Here is a 21,240-nt window from a genome sequence, read left to right on the forward strand (position 1 = left end):
CCTGATCAGCCATAAACTAGCACGTCCAATGTTCATTGTTACTGCTGTAAAATGATACATTTTATAGTATATACTTTTGCTTTGCAAGGACCAAAGATGACCCTTTTGACCTCTTTACAGTTCTTCCTCTTAATACTCATATTCATGCATGTGAGGTTTTGAATTGTAGTTTGTAACTACCATTGTGTGGTTGCAATACTATGGCTTTAGAGGTATGCACACCTGCATTTTTCTATAATTTCAGCAATTGCAATGAGATATTGCGCCTGAAACTTCAATTTAAAATCTTGTATGCATGTGATTTGATCCTTGCTGGTTGACGATTTCTCCTATTTACCAATTTCCACATATAATGATGTACTCAACATAACGCGTAAACTAACTAATACTTTTTGACATGCATTTTATTATGTTCAAAATTCAGGGTATTTAAAAGGACAAAATTTATATAGTGTTACAAGCACTACTAGTATTATTTTCTATTTCATCTTGGTAATCACGAGAGATATAGTTACGAAGATTAAAGCAAAAATTACAAAATTTTGCATTTTGAGTTTTGTGCTGGTTGAAGATTAAAGCAATTGTTTTAAACAGCACAAAACTTAAATACTAGTATTATATAGTGTCGCAAGGATAAGGCTGTGTTCCTCCCTCATACCTTTGGATAGTGAGGAGTCTACGGACACCGTATACATTAGTTTAGTTTATAGTGCTTTGCTATATTGATTATGCTCTAAAAACTAAATTTTGCATTTTGAGTATTGCATAGTTGCGTTTACAGATGATTAACTATAGTGCAATGCTAGTTAACGTTTGATGAAAATGGTTTTGTATTAGTATTACATTAATGTATCCCGACAAACATTTGTAGGGAAATAAATAAACATGGGAAGGAGGGTTGCACCGAATATAGGCTCCAATAGTCAAAGGCAAGGGGATGGAGACATGGCATCTTGGATGGGGCATGGAAATCTAACAGAGAATCAAGCCTGTGGGACTCATTTTGGCCTCCAACATCCATCCCATTATGAATGCACAATTACCAAGAAAGCCCAAGAATTTATTTGTTTTTCCATCACCCGCTATGAACAAATAGAGGGAGAGAAAGAAAGAGAAAGGTGAGAGTTTTAGGTGAAAAAGCAGTAATGTTTTGCTCATACATTTCGTGGGTGGCAATCAATGTGTTCTCACATTGGGAAATGAATGAAGTTTTCTTAGAAAGGACCCAGCCTATTAACTTCCCCTTTCATTTTATATATACATATATTGCAGTTCCTGTTTTCAAATTTTGTCCCACATTCCCATTTATGTTGTGTTGCAGGTCCATAAATGATCGAGATAGTTATATGCTTGAATTTAAGTAGGTATGTACAAAGATGCTCAGTAGCTTATCTAGATCCGCGTAAGCTAGCCTACCGAATCTCTAAGCATGGAAACTTCATGAAACAACATATAACAAGATTAATGCCAATGTGGCTTCACAATAGTAGCTAGCCGCCACCCACTTGATTTACTAGCTTTATCCCAAAATCAAGTTTCTGTATGAAGTAATGGACCCAATTTTTATTGCAGAACAATTAAATCAACTTGTCCTAATTAAATCAGTTCATTTGTTTGATTATACGCAAAATTGCAAATGGTGTAATACTATTATTCAGATGTAACAGTAGTGGAATAGTTAATATTAACTGACTTTATTATGTGATCAATTCTAGCATTACATAATTTGGATATAGTTGTAAGATAAATATTAACTAATATTTTTAGCCATAAATTAAGGAATTTTTTTTATTGGGATACATAAAATTGTGTGATTCATGACTTTTTTGTGTTTTTTTTAGAATTTTTACAATATATATATATATATATATATATATATATATATATATATTTAATTCTTTAACTAGCATCGTAAGGACATTAATTAATAACACCCTTGCTATAAGACATTGTAATTGTCACATTATTTAGAACAGAGGAACATGTATACTAATAGCATGTAAGAACAAGGCCATGACATAATCCAGTTCCAATAATCAGCTTATTCTGCCGCAGAACTTTCTGTTAGATAGTATGAAATCATTAATTCATGATTCTCCACCAAACTATTTTTAACTTTGAAACATAATAGTACTACTACGCATTTACCCATTTTTTTTAATAACAATGGGAATTTCAACTCAAGGTAGAGTAAATTCACGCATTTACCCATGCCACTTCATATGCATGCATTAGAATCTGGAGTAAATTTTTGAAACTTCCTACGAACCCGCCGGAGGTTTTGTGATCGCATTATTTGCATGTCCTAAAAAGTGATGTTCTATGTTTATTAACACATCACACTATTCAAGACCAAGAAACTAAAAACAGTGACAGAATGCAATATTTTGGACTGCTTAATGATCCATAGTGATTAAATTCAGACCGGTTTGGCGTGATCTAATTGGGAGAGAGAGAGGGTTGGTTGTTGAGGGTGGTAAATGTGAAAATTGATGTATGATACCAAAAATATGGACGCATTTGAAGGAAAGTAAATGTAATAAAACAAAAAATTTGTAGGCTGCATATATTATTCGATTTTTACTCTTTAATGAAACGCACTCCCATGCTTTACTAGCAATTACTGCTGCCTATTAGTCACAACGGTGGTACCAGCCACCCTGCCACAGACCACAGTGACCCCGCATAGCAGAGAGAGTGAATGGTGTAGTGCTTCAAATTTGCAAACGAATCATCGTAGACACGGAGATACCGTGTCTAAACATTGAAAACCTACCATCATAGTAATAATTATTCAAATATGAAACTATGAACCGACGAGACAAGTTGCAGATATTTGCCTCACTACTTGATGTCATCACTACCATATGCAAACATTTTCCTGCATGCCACCCTCCTTATTTATTAATTTTCTGCCCTCTATATGTGTATATTCCATAAACACATATATATTTCTACACTTTGTCCTCTGTGACATCATGTGTATTAGCACATATGTGTGATCTTCTTAATTGTTATCTAATTGCATCTTGTTCAGAATTCAGATGTCATGCTGTATTTGTATATATCTATACATAGATCAGTGGTCTGAGACAAACAGAAGAAAGCTAAACAAAATAACTGACGCACTTCAAGTAGCTGGAATGATTGCCGATTCACTATTTTCCTTTTCTGAAATTAATATATATGCGCTTGTGGGACTAGGAAATGCTATTGTTATTAGTGTTGATCAGATTTCTGTGGTTATTCATTCCACTTGCCTCGTCAAGTTGCAGTACTTCTTTTGTTTATGATCGAGTTGAAGGATGACTCAAAGTTAATTTTACAAGTGTTATACTACATGCACAAATTCAAAGAGTTGAAACAATAATGTAAAGTCTCGCATTTACATTTTGAAGAATAATTTACTTAATGGGATTAATTCCTGTGTAAAATTTCTTTAAACTAGCAGTAATCACACATTGTAATCAGGATTAGTATCTAATGTAGTGAGTTAAGGGATATTTATAATTTCTGATCCAAGACAAAAAAATACAACATGCACATATACATAAGTACACACCATACTTTTGTTTACAGTTACAAGTTTACAAATGCTGTTTTCTCGAAAGATTTTGCTTGGATGTAATTTGTAAATGTAATGATGTGGAGCTACATGCAAGTTCTTGAATCACGTTATTGAGTGGTTAGCTAATAACTAACATTGTGACTGTAAATTAGTTTTGTGTTCTTGAATCTCATTGTTAACTCGTTGACAAGTGTACCAAATTGTCACAAGTAGTAAAGTACTTGGACGTTCGAGTGTCGAATTTACAGAGATGGTTTGTACTTACATTAATGCAAATCCAATTTTTTAAGCAAGGGATAAGAAATATAAAATAAAAGATAAAGAAAAATAATAAATAAGATAAAGAAAAGATAAAAGATTTAAAAATAAAATTAGAAGATAAAGGAAAAGATAAAAGATTTAGATAAAATTAAAAGATAAGGAAAAAGATAAAATATTAGAAAAGTGAAAGATAAGAAAGATAAAAGATTTAGATAATAAAAGATAAATTCAAGATAAAATAATGTTAGGAACTGACTTGCCTTGTCTGCCTAGGATGTATGAGTTTATAATTTTTTTTCTTTACCAATTTAGGTGATTCTATCCTATCCACATTTATTCATTTATTTGTCCCTGATGTCTCACGATGACAAGTCTATTTTACCTATCTATCTCCCGAATGCCTTTGCAAAGACTCAATAGATAAAATGCATTCTAATTCTAGATGTTTGCTTTGACGCATGGGCATAATGCAATCGCTCTATGCCTAGCAGCGATTTTATTATGACATCTTTTCTTCTTGTAGAAGTTATCCTCTCCCGAGCGTTTAACCCCTAAAATTAATGCATGCATATTTTCTTTAAATCTTATTTAGAAGTTACCCTCTCCCAAACATCTAACCCCTAACATAATATAAAGATAAGTATGCAAGATAAAAACAGAAAAGAAAATAGGAAAGAAAAATTTGGTATTGCATTAATAAACAATGAAGAGTACATCATACATCATTGACTACTCATGACCATTGATGCCCTAACTAAGGATTTAACCACTCATAATCATTGAGAGCTTTACAATAAGAAGAGGGATGAAAGAAAGGGAGTGAATGAAACCCATAGGAGAAGGGGTTTTGTTCTGGTGTCCTTCCCCCTTGGACTGGCTCTCTATTTATAGTTGTTGAAGTGGGTTTTGAGCCTCCGTAGGCGCGCTTAGCGTGTGACGCGCGCATTGGGCTGAACCTACTTCAGATTTTTTTCTTTTTTCTTCATTTTTGCTCCTTTTTGCTTGTTGTATCTCCCTTTTTCATATCTGCCGTCAGAATTCGAAATTAATTAAATCTTTCCAAATTAAAACATAAATAATTGCTAAATAATTAATTTTAAGTTAATTTCAGACCGATTTTTCACTATTAATTCACTATTATTTAACAGTTATCACTCATTCATGGAAGCATTAAATCACTTGTCACTTAATTAAAATATAACATCTCATAAAATAAATTAATAGTTAACACATGAAAATGTTTCTATCTAAATTAAAGAGACAGTACGTGATTTCAATATGAAATTTATGCCTTCTTTCCAAATTTGTGTAAACTAAACAAATTAATGATTTTTTTTACCAAGAGATAAGAATTATATCATTTTATTCATAATCAAATTGTCGATGATATAGGTAGAAATAAAATCAAATGCATGCTGGCTAGAATATAATCTTGACATTCTTGAAAGAGCATGAGTGACACACGATTACCTTGCCTCCTAATAAAACACACCACAACAGTTTTGAGATTCATGGAGATTCTCTTGACAGTTTTTCATAATTTCACCCTGCTGTGATATTTGGAGAGATACACATAAAGCCATTACCACTCCGTTGCAATCAATTAAGCTCGACAATTACATGCTGCATATTTAAATGATGAAACCAAGAAGTGCTTCAGATATTTTGCTAGCAAGAGTTGTCCAGTATCATCTCTAATGCACATACCATCATATCCGAACAGGCACTGATCAGGAAATATTGCTACGTCTACATTGCATTTGAGAATGTCAACGTGTGGTTTAGTCCATCATAATTTAAACATAAAATAAGGGATTGTTTAACTTACTCCATTACATGACACAAGAATTTAAATCATTATTTAACATAAATTATATATTAATTAGCTTAGTTTACGTTAATTATTTAAAATATGAGATGAGAGATTGAAATAATTGTACGAGGATCTAGATTAATTTGATTATCATCGCCATCATTAAGAAAAAAACTGTTTAGACAAAAAAATTTGTCAATAATTTCTTTGTTAGTGCTTGGCATCCATTACAAAAAGTTGTGTTTGGATTGTCAGTAATACCATTTGTTTGCGCCCAACCTCACTTTAGAGGAAGCTTCATCTTCCTTGCTTCTGCCTCGAATAGCATGCTTCAGCAAATCCACTGGAGATCCAAACACGTGCTTAGACGGTTAAGAAGTGACATTCAAGTTTTGAGGAGCCTAGGTTAATTGAACGTTATTCGAGGTTGACTCAACAGGGAGCAGGGAGCTATGGGTCTACTCTCCGTGAAGAAAATCAAACAACAGGTGTAGAACATTTCATGTTATTCAATACTAGTACTAATGAAAAAAAAAAGCGAGAAAAATGATAAGGGTTCATGGAATATTTGTAAAATACTGCTAGTCTAGTAATTATGTATCATTATTCTTATTTTAAAGTCACATATAATTGATTCTAATTTTAAATTAATAAATAACATATATAATTTAATCTCAATTATAAATTTTATATTAAATCACATGCAATCGTATAAACACTCAGACACTCAATATAAAGAGAATTTTTTTTAATGAGAATCATATGAAAAAACATTTAAAAATCATACAAAAAAGCATTTTTATGCATTCTAATATTTTCCCCTTTTTTTCTTAACACGAGGGAACTAGTTAAGCATATAAAAGAAAATTAACCATTAACTCATATAAATGTAGATCCATGTTTCTTATAATTAGAAGGGAAAAAAAAAACTGTACCGTTTCTTATACAAAAGATTGGAGGAAGTAATTATCTTGTTAACAACTAAGAAAAACCGTGGGAGAGAGAAAGAGAAAAGAGTTTAAATAAAAAAAACTTAATTATTAATTTGTTTATTTTATTTATTTCAAACATTTATTTAGGTCCTTTTATTTTTAAAAAATTTAATTAGATTAATTTTTCATTTTTTAAATATTTCAATGTAGTTTTTTTATTTGTTTTTTTAAAGTCTCAATGTGGTTTTTTTTCTTCCAATTATTCCAACAGCGCGCCGATGATGTTAAGTTGCAAATCCAGGCATAAAGAACCACATTAAGACTTTTTAAAAAAATAAAGGATCACATTGAGTCATTATAAGATTTTATTTAAAATTTTCTGTTTTAAACAAACTTGTATGGTGAATTTAAAAAAAAAATGAGGGGTACAAGTGCACTCCTAGCATAATGTAAGTCAGCCAATGATCTAAGATATTTGAAGTTTTGCTTCGTAAGTGAGCCCTAAGACATAATTAATGACTTCAAACAATAATAGATGAGATTCATGAGTGATGCGAAAATAATGAAATGTTTCGTTTGACAAAAGAAAAAGACATAGCTAGGAAAATAAGAAAAAGAAAGGAGCTGAAAGTCGTTGCACGATGTGTATACTTTAAAAAGAATGTGAAGCGATAACTGCAGGTTTTTTCAGATATAGAAAACTAGCGTGCAACACGGAATTGAAGCACAGCATTCACAATTTATATATATCTCAGTGCACGCAGTGCCTTCACAGACCGGGTATTTCTATAGTGAGATTTGATGCTGAACTGAACATTCTCCACTTTTGGCTTTGCAGCAATAACGGTTTTCCCGTTAACACCCACATTAATATGCAGAAATTCGTTGTATTTCCCTCATAAAGAAGGTGACCTATCTAGATACTTCAATTCTCTTTTAAATTGTGCCACCGTCATCTCTGGCCTCGCTATGCGTATCAAACTCTCTCAATATTCTTCTTAATTACAAGCATTTCAAATACTCCATTATATATCCACGCACATAACTAAACTAGCTAAGGGTATACGAAATATAAGTAATTATCATTACTGTTTTTAAATACTACGTACAGTAACTCTGTTAAATATATACGTTCCGCTGATGGTTTCTTTTCCTAGAAATTAACTATCCCCATTGAAAATCCAAAGAAAACTCATTATATGGATGGTAAAATTAATGCTGAAAAGTACAAAATTTAATCGAGTTGTCTCATTTTAACCATCATTATCTAGGCATTTTTATAATCAAAGGGTGAAGGAGGAAAAATGACTGTAGAATTATTGCTCTACGGATTATCAACAGAGAAAACTTAAAGAAAGAGACGTATATGCAAGAAATTTGTAAGAGAATTAAGCGCGATAGCATTTCATTTAAGATTCACATTGTATTAACTATAGATTAATCCGGCTGTACTTGGATCGTGAAACTCTTGATGATTTCACGACGAGTTCAATTCTTTCAAAAACTTTGTTTTTTAATAAAAAATTATAGAAAGTTACTATAAGTTAGTGTATAATTTGAACATATATATGGTATAGTACTATTAAAGATTAATACTATTGTACATGTAATGTACTAAATGATGAAGCACATATTTCCACACATATATATGTTATTATCTGTAAAAAAAATGTTATCACTATATTTTTTCTTTTAATTTATTATACAACCAATTTTAGTATTTTTGAACACGCGCGCAGGTCGATAAACAATATTACCATTTTTTGTTTCATCAAACAACACATTCGTGAAACACTTTTTCATTAGTATCCTATGTATGAAATAGTATATATGCATCATATACATCATACAGAAACAATGTTATTTTTTAATGCAAATACATTAATAAATTAAAGTACTTTTCTACAAAATGGTGTTGAACAGTTGAGCTTCAATAAGAAAAGTATCCATAAATTTAATGGACATCAATTCAATTTTAAATAATTCACTATTCATTCCCAGAAAACTAAAACATTTCAGTAACATATAAATGAAGGAGAGCAGAGATATTTATGAATGCAAATTGTAACGTGGATGCGCAGTGATTCTTGAACCTTCTCTCTCTTCTGTCCCTAATTGTAAAAACTGAAAACAACACTCTCATTGGCATTATATATCCTCTCACAACAACATCAACTGATCAAAGTGCTTGGTAAGGGCATAATAACTACCTACATAAAAGTTGCATTATACTATTACCCATTATCCAACAGCAGCAGCATCCATTGTTTTACACACCATACCTGTATCATTACAATAGAATAGTAGAAGCTAGTATAAAACCCTTTTCTTTCTACATTCTCTCCCTCCCTCCCTTCTCAAAACTTCTTTTTCAGTTTTGATTATTGTCACAGTCTGATACTGCTTCTGCTTCTGCTTCTGTGAGAGATAGTAATAGTAATAGTAGTATAGAATAGATCCCTAGCTAGGCATCTAACGGTTTAAACCACATATTTTGAAAAAGGGACCATAACATATCAGTATTCAGTAGTAGTAGTTGATGGCGATCGTTTAGTCTCTATCACATCAACACCCCCCTCTCATATTTACTCCTTTTTCATCACCTATTTTTTCTTGATCTTGAGAACTTCATTTCTTGGTCCCTTTCTCATTCTCATCCCCAATCAAAAACATTTTTCCAGTACTTTCCTTCGCAGGTTTCACGGAGAAGAAGATCGAATTAGCCAACAAACTCCTAATTAAGCCTCTACCATGGACGATAATAGCTTATGCGATATTTTCGACGACAAAGAGTTTGGGAGCGACCATTTTGGTGGGGATGATCTCTTCGCCATTTTGGAGAGCCTAGAATCGGACTTCACCACCGATTTCCCTCCTCTCATTAACGAAGAAGCTGTTGTTGCAGCAGCTGTCTCCAAAGACATTAATAACGAGGATGTCTCAAGATTGGTGTCTCAAAAGTCAACCTCTTCAAGTGCTCCACTAGATTCCGAAACTGAGCTTGAAACCTCTCCCAAAACCAAGAGACAGAAGCTTACTCCTACTACTCCTGAGGAAGCAAACCCAGATGGACAACAAAAGATGTCTCACATTACCGTTGAACGCAACAGGAGAAAGCAAATGAACGAACACTTGACCGTGTTGAGGTCGCTTATGCCTTGCTTTTATGTCAAAAGGGTACGTCTTAAATCTTACTAATTGTTTATCATTTAAATTAACAGTTCTAATTCTAATACTTTGTTTACATCCTTGACTTTGTTTTATATCTCAAAAGCTCGTAAGTTTTATCTTGAGTTTTTGTTTTTTAGAAAACTTAGATGCAGTTTAATTATTTTCAAGTGTTGTTAGTGTTGTTCTATAATTAAAATTGGAGTTTTTACATTAATGGTAGTCAATAAAAAATTTACAAGTGAAATTTCAATTCCAATAATTGAATAAACATTAAAGCATTTAAAGAGCTGCATTTTTCTTATGAGCAAATTTATTATTGAAAAGGAAGCAAGGCAGAACCAGTACAAGATGTACCTAGTTCTGCATAATACAGCAGACTTGTATAAGTTACAATAACTTGAAGACCTGCATGTAAGTTTTGTCTTATTTTTACGGGGGGAGGTACAACTTGCCTTAACTATGGGTTTAAGCTTGAAACAAAACGCGGTTTCATTTTTCAAGTGGGATCCTCCAAGATGCAAGCTACTTTAATGCAATCAGAAAATTAAGGGAATGTATGTTTTTTTAAAGTATCCATTATTAGTTTAAAGTTGATTTTATCTTACAAAAATATAATGTTTTTATATTTTATTTAAAAAATGCTTCCATATTACGCTGTAAATTGTTCTTAATTTACAGAATAAATTAAGTGCACCATGCATTTCTGAATCTCATCATAAATACTTGCTTATATTGTAGTTCCTTCGATCATTCTCTTTTATAAATAAAAATAATCTGATTTTATATTTATTAAAAAAATTAATTAATTTTATTAAATTGTATTATTTTTATATATTTTTTAAATTACCTTTTATTGGAACTTATATTAAGCCCAAATCCCAAATAAAAAATATTTCAAACATAATCTTATTAAATAAGTAAGATAGAAAAATAATTAGGTTTTACTTATATTTGAAAAAAAAAATTAAACTTTTGTTACTTATAAAAAAAACAGAGAAAGTACTAGTAAAGTTGAAACTTAATTAAATTGTTATTAATTTTCTACACTAGTACATTATTTAATCCTTCTTATTCTTTAGGGAGATCAAGCATCGATAATTGGAGGAGTGGTTGATTACATCAGCGAGTTGCAGCAGGTGCTGCAAGCCCTGGAGGCCAAGAAGCAAAGAAAAGTCTACTGCGAAGTCCTGAGCCCTAGGCTTGTTTCAAGCCCAAGGCCTTCACCACTGAGTCCTAGGAAGCCCCCTTTAAGCCCGAGACTAAACTTGCCTATAAGCCCAAGAACTCCACAACCAGGAAGCCCTTACAGGCCAAGGCTGCATCAGCAGCAGCATGGCTACAACAACATCATTTCACCAACCATATCCAACGTCTCTCTCGACCCTTCTCCCACTTCTTCTGCCAACTCCTCCATCAACGATAACATCAACGAGCTTGTTGCAAACTCCAAGTCCCCCACTGCTGACGTGGAGGTCAAGTTTTCGGGTCCTCATGTTCTTCTCAAAACGGTGTCTCAACGAATTCCAGGGCAGGCTCTGAAGATTATAACGGCACTTGAAGATCTTGCGCTTGAAATCGTTCATGTCAACATTAACTGTGCTGCGGATGATACCATGCTAAACTCATTCACTATCAAGGTACATTCTTATTTCTTCCTCCATTTAATTAATGATGGAAATAAAAATGAAAAATGAAAAACAAGTCTGTCAATGAATTTCTGCAGTACCTCGTCACATGCATAACAGCATGAGGTGGAAGGTATTGTCTTTTTTATGAAAGTATGTTCTTTCAATGACAGCTGCATGGGGTTGATATATTTTTTTAAATTTTATTTCTGTCCAACTTGGTTACCTACACCCTTATGCTATTCAGATTTTACTTTAAAATTAAAGTTTAAATTAAGGTTTTTTTAATAAAAAGTAAAAGTTATTGGACAGTAAGAAATTTTAAGAAAAAATAAAATAAAATGATTTAATTAACTATTTTAACTTAAAAGACCATTTGAAACAAAAATTACCCTGTTATTTTTCACATTTATTAGTTCACAAATCACAATGAAATAGAAAAAAGAGGCTAAAATACTGCACGACTTATTTTTAAAAATTATTTCAATTAGTTTTTTAGAAACTATTTTTCCTTTTTTACTCTTATGAACACTAAGTTAATTTCTTAATTTCTAAAATTTTTCTCTAAATATATCTTTATCTAGTTTCTCCTTTTTTTTTAAAAAAAAGTACAGAAAGAATGAACATATTAAATGAAAAGTCTTTTTATTATGAAACATGAGAATTATAAATATAAATTATTAAATCATATTTGAGTAGCCAATATTAAAAGAAAAATATAAATAAGTTTTTTGTTTTTTTTTTCAGGAGAAAACATAACCTTTTTAATTAAGTAACCATGTAATCACTGACTAATTTTTAATTTTCAACATTCATATATAATTATATAAAAATATCCTTTTTTACACGTGTTAGCCACACAGACTGTCCCTAACGATTCAAGTGAGAAAGTAAAACTGCTTAATAGGTAAAAGTGAAATAAGCAACTCCTCTAAGATGTTCGTACAATCTTCTTTCTTGTTCATGTTCTTATTATGTTTAAAAGAGGGGAGAGAATTTATTTAGTTTTTTCTTATAACCATCTATATATAAATATGTAAATAGTATAGACATAAGACATAAAAAATCACTTTTACTCTTTACATTTTTTTTATTAATGTCTGAAGTTACATTGAAGAGTAAAGGCTATGCCTTAATGAAAAAAAAATGTTTCTCCTTTTTTGTCTTTCCTTTTTAAAACAAAATAGAATACAGATTACAGAGATTGTGTAACAAATGGCTTATGTTAGTATGTAATCGTCATGAAAACGGTTTGGATTTTAGTTCTTCCATCCCCACATCAAGAAATAAAACTTCACAGTGTAGCAGTCTGCAACGTTTAGCAAACCAAAATAATGCCAATGATGACAATTTTTCTACTTCTTTCTAGTATGCCCTATGCATGCCGTGCGGTTCTTTAAAGCAAAAATAGATGGTGTTGTGCACCTGGGAAAGGATAGTACTGACTGTATATTTTTTCACTGCATCTACCCGGGAGACCAGGGATACAACATGGTTCCATTTAGACATTGGTCCCCATTCGCCGATCGAAAAGACGAATATAAATTATTGGGTCATTTTGGTTTAAATTAAATTGGTTAATTTCATGCATGGAAGTAGCTTATGATTGGAGGATACATATATTTATGTATATATGTTTCTTACGTATTCAATTTAGGTTCACTAATAATTGTGGTTTCTTTACACTACTTGATGTACATGTAGATTGGAATTGAATGCCAACTCAGTGCCGAAGAACTCGCTCAACAAATCCAGCAAACATTCTACTAATTATAAAAGATGGGTTATGTTTTGTCCAGAGTCCAGACCAAACATCAGCTTGCACGCATCCCTCTCTCTCTCTCTCTCTTCTCTTATTGCGCTGTACGTACCTTGCTGTACAAATAACAGAGAACATGGGAAGAGCCATATTTAATTTTTCAACCATTTATCATTTTCTTTCTTTTTAATTAATTATTACAGCAATTGCTAGTGTAATTCCTCATGATGACAAGTATTAGCTAGTTATTATAGAGTGACACTACTCTCTTGTAATTGTTTTTTTGGAAGGAACTACTACTCTCTTGTAATTGACCACCGTCCCAGCTTTGATTTGTGTATGAATTAGATTTCCATTTCCCAGATTGAAACACTCGTCAACAAATTATTATTGCAATTTTTTGTTAATTTTGAGTTAGGTGCTCAATTTCTCTTTCAACAAGCGTTCAAAAACTAATTATATTATTGAAAGAGCTGGAAATTATAAATATTACGTTATCATTTTTCTTTTTGGTTTGTTTATCCTTTGTCGTTTACACAATTTAATCCTAATCAAGTTTCGTTTGTACATGGTATATACGGGATAAAATTATATTATTATAAATTGTATAGGCGATTATGTATTTATAATTAGTGTAATAATTCGTGTCATGTACGGTTAAATTTTATAGTTTCTAAATTTTAATATATTTTTAATTTTATATAAGTAGGTATGTATATAAATATTTTTTTTAAATAAAATTATTATGAATATTTATATATTAAATGATTTTATATTCATATATGTACATGCCTTGTATCATTTTAATTTATATGATGTTTTTTTTTAAATATTGTCTTTATAAATATATTGTTATTTGTATATGATTTAAGTTTATATACATATATATACTTTTAATATTGAATATTAACAAGAAATATTTTATAGTATGAATACAGAGATAAGATAATGCATATGCAATAATATTGTTGATCTTATATATAGAAAATAATCCAGTTCGTTATTTTAGCATGTCAGTTAATATTTAATTCCTAATCATATGCATGAAAAATAAATGGTAGACACATACTCAATGTATCGTTGTTGGATACAACAAACAGTAAAATTATACATTCTTTTGTTTAATTTGGTAGACACATACTCAATTTCTAGCATGTGTTAATTTGGATTTGTACACGTACCTTGGATGAATACATTTTAGAAATACGTAGAAATACAATTCCCTTAATCAATAATTTAAATACCATTTTTTTAAGATCTATTTTATTTTTAATTGTCGTTTGATCATTTAAAAACAAAAGTTAAAGAATAGAAATCTTAAAATAACTTTGTAAGGGTAAAAATAGAGAACTTGGAGAATCAACATTAGAAAAAGATCTTTCGTATCGAGGTTGAGATTAAGTAGCGCTCAACATCGATTTTAGTTGTGTTTTACTTGATATATATTTATAAAGATAACAATAAAGTGATAGTAAAAATGACCGATAGTTTTGATTCTTAATTTGTTAGTTTTATTTTTTTGGTAGCAACTTTTGAGATCTAATAACGGTCACTACAGTTGCCGCTAAAAGTTTGTAGTATCATGACCATTTAATGACTTTTTAGTTTTTACCATGACTCGATATTAATTTTAATAATAATTTTACTGACCTTGGCTATACTAACCATTAGCTAATTATTGGTGGAGGATTTAGGCGCATTTATGGCCGCTAAATGACATAAAACTTTGGAGTAATGAATGCTTATTTAGGATGGTTAGGGTTCATGCCCTATACTCGACCCCATGAATATATACCGATAGAAAACATGCTGCAAATGAGGGTTGAAAATGCAAAACACACTCTATTAAGTGAAGGATGCGAGAGTGCTCAGAATTCAACAAAACAAAAATTGATCACCACAAGGGTAGAGAGCTTGGAACAAGAGGCAAAGAACGTGTATAGAAATTTATCATCGCGGGGGCAAGATCAGTGTTTTGAACCATAAGCCAAGAACCAGAGATGTAATGGAATGAACAAAAGAGATAACCAGGACCAAATTCCCGATTACCTAATTTCTAGCCATAGGGACAAGGTGGAAGAATAGAAGGGGAATAAAGGAGAGTCGTATATGTATGGAAGAATAATGATCAAAAGATGTAAGAAAAGGCTTCCACACAACCACCCCTTAAATCCCTTCTAAACTGTAGTTCTCCTGACGTGGACTCTTTAATTGAGGCAACACTTTATAATTGGGTAACAGAGAATGAAATACAAGATTTTCACCTTTTTATAGATATAGATTTCCTTTACTTTTGGATTCACTTGTTATCCTACAAGAGTTAGTAAATGAATATTTTTTTTCCTTTGATATGTGATATATTAGAGTTGTCAGTGGAAGTAACAATTCCGAGTTCATGTATTTGATCACTTGATTTTTGCTTCCTTCTTTTAGCTACAATTCATGGCAATGTCATTGATTTGTGGGTGATGGAGACAATTTGATGGGAATCATGAGGAGTTTTAGAACAAGTTGTTCATTACGAGAACTTTCTCGTATGTTCAAGATTCTACTCTTTGCAGGGATAATTCCTCACTCCTTTTTAGGGGTCACAGTTGATCATTCCTTTCATATCATCGGATATTGACAGATATATAAATTCTGTCGAATGAGGAGGCCCATTCTGTGGGTAAGTTTGTAACTTGGGTGACATGACAATTTGTTAAATTTAAGCCCATATCCATGACCACGTCAACAGTTTTGGGCTTTAACAACCCAATTATTGGTGGTCACCTGCATTCATTGTCGAAAGCAATTTTTGTGGACTAAAATTTACGAAAGGTTTTGTTGATCAAAATAAAATCTACAATACTTTTTTCTAGAAATCTATTAACATTTCATACAACTTGCTGAGAAAAAAAAGAAGCATTTCAGACAACTTGAATACTATAAATTGAACCTGAACAAATTTGTATGTGTATTTAAATTTTTCGTTAGTTTTGTATATCCTAAAAAGTGGAAGTAAAAGTGAGTGTTTTTTTTTTCTTCCGATCGAGGAAAAAACAAAAAGAGCCTACATTAGAGCATCTCTTAAAAGGAGAGTGGATACAAAAAGGTTGAGGCTGCCTAATAGCAAAATTAGCTAGCGTATGTGCAATATTATTATCCTCCCTATCAATATGGACAAAGGAGATAGTCCAATCTCTCAGGATCATCTCCAAAGCTCGGATTAACACCGCGTGGGGGTGCAGCAGTTCCCTGAACTGAAGATATCCACCATCTCGCAGCAGAAGGGGTGTAGGCCTTTATCCCATTAACGACGTAAGTATATTTATTAATGTTCTTTGAAATGTAAAGTCTATCATGACTCTCATAAATCTTCAAAAAGACTAAATTTACCGAAACTTTCACAACATAAAGAAAAGTGAAAGTGAAAAATTAATTGAGGATTGTTTAAAGTAATTTTACTTGTATATTTCATATTTGAATTTTCTCCTACTAAACTTTAAAAAAAAAAATTGACTATAAGTGAAAAATCACATATTACAAATGTTTATTTATCCCATAATTCTTCACCCTTATTTTTATTCTTTAAGGAAATCTTAAAGCTAAAGAATCAGTTTGAAAATATTCAACATGTTAATAGTTTAGTCAACGGAAATTAAATAAACTTATTTTATAGAAAAGAATTTTGAAACTTCACTTGAGAACAAGGCTGGATATAAATCATAGAGACCCACTTATTTATTTGTGGCCCTAGTTTCACCTCTTTCATTTTTAATCCCGGTTGTGACTTCAATGTGCAAATCATTGTTGTCCCACTTAAATCACAGTTCAAACAAAATATCACGAATGTTACTCGTTTTTTGTCTTTGTCCGTGTTACCATTTACACGGTCAAAGATCAAATACCTTACCCCGCTTTGTTCTTCGAGAAATCAGATTGTTTATTTGATAGAGAATAGGAAACAAATACAATAATGGGTTATATCTTTTTTTCCCCTTTCCTCTGACTCGATAAAATGACCATTTTCATTATCCAGTTTGCACTGTGGAAGAAGCCCTTCTACTTTTATAGTCCAAAAACGAGAAAAAGGGGAGAAAACAAACAAAAGAAAAACCTACGAGATATTAACTTGACATGTCTCTAATGATAAAGGAAAATTCTTATTGACTAAGCAATTTTAGAATTGCACATTCTTCCTACGACACAAGTAGCTGACTAAGACATACATTGAAATGTTTTTGCCTCTTTTTCTAAAGGGTCATATTATTCTAGAATGTTACCACAAACTTTCACCATATGCTTCTAGTTCATTTTTAAAAAAAATTAATTAGTTTTTATGATTTATTTGGCTTCTTCTCTGAATTGAGCATATTCAAGAGAAAAACCGTGGGTTATCGAATGTGAAGTTCTGGCCATCAAATTCAAACTGGTCAAAGGGAAACTCTAAGCCAACGGTTGATGAGTTTGGAGCTGCTGAAGTTGTAGTAGTGGCAGGGATCATATCATTGATCTGAGACTCAGAATTTGCCAAATTTGGGTTCCCTTCAAAGCTGTTCACTACTCCACTTGGAGACACAGAAAAGTGGCCTATTCCTGATGCAGCAGGGGAAACATAAGAAGGAGAAGTGAAGTTTTCAAGCACAGGGGAAGGAAAAACATGGCTTTCGTTTTTTATGTTTGTGGACAAAGGGAAACGGAATGGAACTAATGGTTGTTCGGGGGAATCTAGGTTTTCTGTTTGGACTCTCAACCCTTTCCGCAGGCTCAGAAGTAGTTCGTTTTGTTGTTGTTCATGGCTTTGCAGGATATTCTGCTGATGCTGATGCTGAGGAATATTTGTGTTGTTCAAACTTGGTTCCTGGTTTTCTAGTGGAATTGGTGATGAAGAACCCACGTTAATGGCCACTGTGCAGGTGTGTTTTCCTCGGTAAGTGATTTCGAAAATGGTGGGGTCTTCATCGGATCTTTGCACTTGCTTTGTTGCCATACAGCCTTGAACATTTCTGTGGGTACATCTGTAATAGCCCCTGCATACAGACAAAGTATATAATTATATAAATCTAGTTCAATCCATGAGACTTAGAAATTAGAATGTAAACATAATAGTTTGTGAGGGTTAAATTTGGTTTTAATTACCTCGGGTACAAGGCTCCAAGGATATCTTTCTGGCCATATTTTCTCCAACTATATCCATCATCAAGAGGTCCTTCCACTCCCATTCCTGGTGTAACTCGAATCTGTTTCGTCCATCTTGGCAAAGTGTTTCTGCAATGAAAGGAGTTCATGATGTTCGGGTAAAGGCCATTTTTTTGGTACAATAATAATAATAATAATAATAAATTCTGAACACGGGTAAGGACATCCGAAAAAGTTTACCTATAAATATACATAATTATTATAAAGGTTTTAAAAAAAATGGTTTCTTAACATGATTTTGGCCGCAACTTTAAGAATTTTAAGGCGTAACACGATAATAATGCTTGTAGTCGCATTAGTCACAATTTTCTTATAATTTTCTTGCATGTTAAAAGATGGTAAGGAAACTACTACTACCTCAATTTAGAACCTTGATTAATTACCATACATACCTCTTTTTGAAAGCATTGGGGTCCTGGTCCTTCAAATCTCTATCGGAGTCTTCACTGCTCAAAGGTGAATCTGACATTCGGATTAATGCAGCCCCTAGGGGATGTTGTGATGACTCACCCGCTGGCACTGGCCCTTTCCATTTTACCATTTCAAGCACCTTTTCGAATGTTGATATGATCTTCTGGATCAATAGGTCACGTGTTTCTTGGGACGAAGATGGCATGTGGAGATGCACTTGGAGTTGCCTTGCCAACTCTAAACCTTGTAGCAGCTCATGTATGATGCTCTTCGGGTCTCCCATGTGGTCCATGTTGATGTAGCTACGAACAAAAGTGATTAAAATTAAGAGTTATGTAAATGTTGAAGTTTGATGAAAAATGATTGGTTCCGAAAAGAAAAGTTTTTGTGTCAGAGGCCAAGTGGCACATGCCAAAGATGGCTTGAACTGGACATGGACCAAGGATGGGATTGGTGTAGCAGAAGAATAAGTTTAAGATAAGAGAAGATAAAAAATAAAAAAAAGAAGAAGAGGGGTTAGGAATGAAATGTTATGTGTTATGACGAGTATGTGATTTTAAGGGGGGGTGTCATTTTGAATGGATATTGGAAGTGTGGGAAAGCGCAGAAAATAGAAAGGGAAAGGAAAGTTTGACTGAGAAAAGTGGTGGAGTGGAATTTTATTTCATTACTCGGACTAGTCTTTGGTCATAGGAATCGCTAGTTCAAAGGATGAGATGGAAGGTCCAATTGCTGACCCATTCTCCGCACAGAACCTTTCTTTTAATCCTTCTCATTGACCCTCTTCCATGCCATATGATATTATTATGATTACTAAATCACAACATAAATTATATCTCTCACCGAAGAGGGAAAAAAAAAATGCTTGAGAAGGAAGGAAGTCAGAGTGAAGGGAGGGGTAAACTTGGAAATGAGCAAGACTAGGAATCTTCAAACCTTGTTCCGCGTCGTTACCGTTGTACCTTCCAACGTTGTTGCTAGGGAAAACGTTCTGTGGCGTTGGACTTCTACTTTGCTCCCGTCACTCTCGGGCTAGATTTCAAGTTCCAAATTCGGATCCTCGCTAGCGTGTTTCTCAGGTGTATCTCACTAACACATATGTTATAATAACATTTATAGTACCAAACTAGTATTTGTCAAATAACCAGAGCTGTTTCCCCGATTGTGTACACTCAATGACTCAATTAACTGGATTCAACCCAAATTAAAATCAGTTTAAAATATAGTTTGGCTTATTGTCACTTCATCATCCTCTAAGCTAGCAGATTCAATCTAATTATACACGACCAAATAGTATAATTTAATTGATTGAATAGAATTTTGTTAACCAAATATATGAGTTATCGAAATCTTTGCATGTACCCCCAACTCTATGTCTGTTAGTGGATTTTTTTTTAATACGGTCTGCTGGTATATCCAGAATGCATTTGTACAAACTCAAATCGCATGGCCTTTGCTAGGTTTGTAGTTAGGTCAAGATCCCTCAAAAAGTTTCTAAGAACACTTATTATATATGATAATATGTAATTGAAAGTATATTTAAATTAAATTTTAATAAAAATTATATATATATATATATATATATATATATATATATATTAATTCTTTTGGTTTTTTACACTTAACTATTCACTCCCATCTAATTCGTTCTTAATTATAAATTAATTTGATTTGAATTATACGTCTAAAATTACGTAAATTTAATTCGATTTAACTTTGATCTGATATTTGACACCATCCCACTGATAAACTGCACTAGTTATTGCCGTGAACTGTACGAATGGCAATGCCTTATGTTATCCTCGTGTAAGGCAACTTGATTTTTATTTATTTTTCGTTTCTCGTACACGTTTTTATTTTTTAACAGTAATCTCATCTCTATCTATCTTTATTTTTTAAAAAATATACAATGGAATCTGAGATTTGATTTAATCAAAATCAGATGTTTCTTTCACGCGTATCTTTACTTTTTATTTATTTTTATAGCGCAACATTATTGAACTTTAGAAACGATGATTTCTTGTTCTGATACATGCATCAGCAACCTAGCCTCAACGTTGAGTACAGACAGTTTCCAGGCTACAACTTGTTTTGTTCCGCGGTCCTATTTGTTTTTGTTAATCTTAAGGTTTTTCTATCTATTACTCTTTGCTTGTGTATATATAGAGACAGGATGATTAAGTTTATTTAAAGTTATTTACTTTAATATTTTCATTAAGTCAACTGTCAAGTATTTTGATATTAACGCAATAATGATGTATAGTAAATTTTAGATAAAGAACATTTACAGTACTTAATGTTATGATTAATATTTCTTTATATTTTAAAAATATATTACACATGCAATTGAAATTATTTAATAAACTTGTAAATGGTTTTAAGAATTTGTATATTCAATCTATTTAATAAAGAATTAAGCATCGATGATAAAGTCAGTTAGTTAAGCCGTGTAGATTATTGTAAATTCTTTGATTTTTTTATTACTATAAATAAATAAAAATTCAAAGAATGAAGCAACT

At 32.1% G+C, this 21,240-nt stretch overlaps 2 protein-coding genes across 2 annotated transcripts; one reads left to right on the forward strand and one right to left on the reverse strand.

Moving 5' to 3' along the window:
- Positions 1 to 8,689: 8,689 nt before the first annotated feature.
- Positions 8,690 to 13,509, forward strand: LOC114415518 (transcription factor SPEECHLESS-like). Its single transcript, XM_028380242.1, has 3 exons — positions 8,690 to 9,751; positions 10,825 to 11,382; positions 13,075 to 13,509. The coding sequence occupies exons 1-3, from the start codon at positions 9,326 to 9,328 to the stop codon at positions 13,138 to 13,140; spliced, it is 1,050 nt and encodes a 349-aa protein (XP_028236043.1). The 5' UTR covers positions 8,690 to 9,325; the 3' UTR covers positions 13,141 to 13,509.
- A 3,608-nt stretch (positions 13,510 to 17,117) lies between these two features.
- Positions 17,118 to 19,386, reverse strand: LOC114415519 (probable WRKY transcription factor 53). Its single transcript, XM_028380243.1, has 3 exons — positions 18,703 to 19,386; positions 18,251 to 18,379; positions 17,118 to 18,141 (listed from the first exon to the last, which is right to left on the reverse strand). The coding sequence occupies exons 1-3, from the start codon at positions 19,011 to 19,013 to the stop codon at positions 17,487 to 17,489; spliced, it is 1,095 nt and encodes a 364-aa protein (XP_028236044.1). The 5' UTR covers positions 19,014 to 19,386; the 3' UTR covers positions 17,118 to 17,486.
- Between the last annotated feature and the right edge of the window lie 1,854 nt (positions 19,387 to 21,240).

Source organism: Glycine soja, chromosome 6, assembly GCF_004193775.1.
Source record: "Glycine soja cultivar W05 chromosome 6, ASM419377v2, whole genome shotgun sequence".
Classification (NCBI taxonomy): Eukaryota; Viridiplantae; Streptophyta; class Magnoliopsida; order Fabales; family Fabaceae; genus Glycine; species Glycine soja.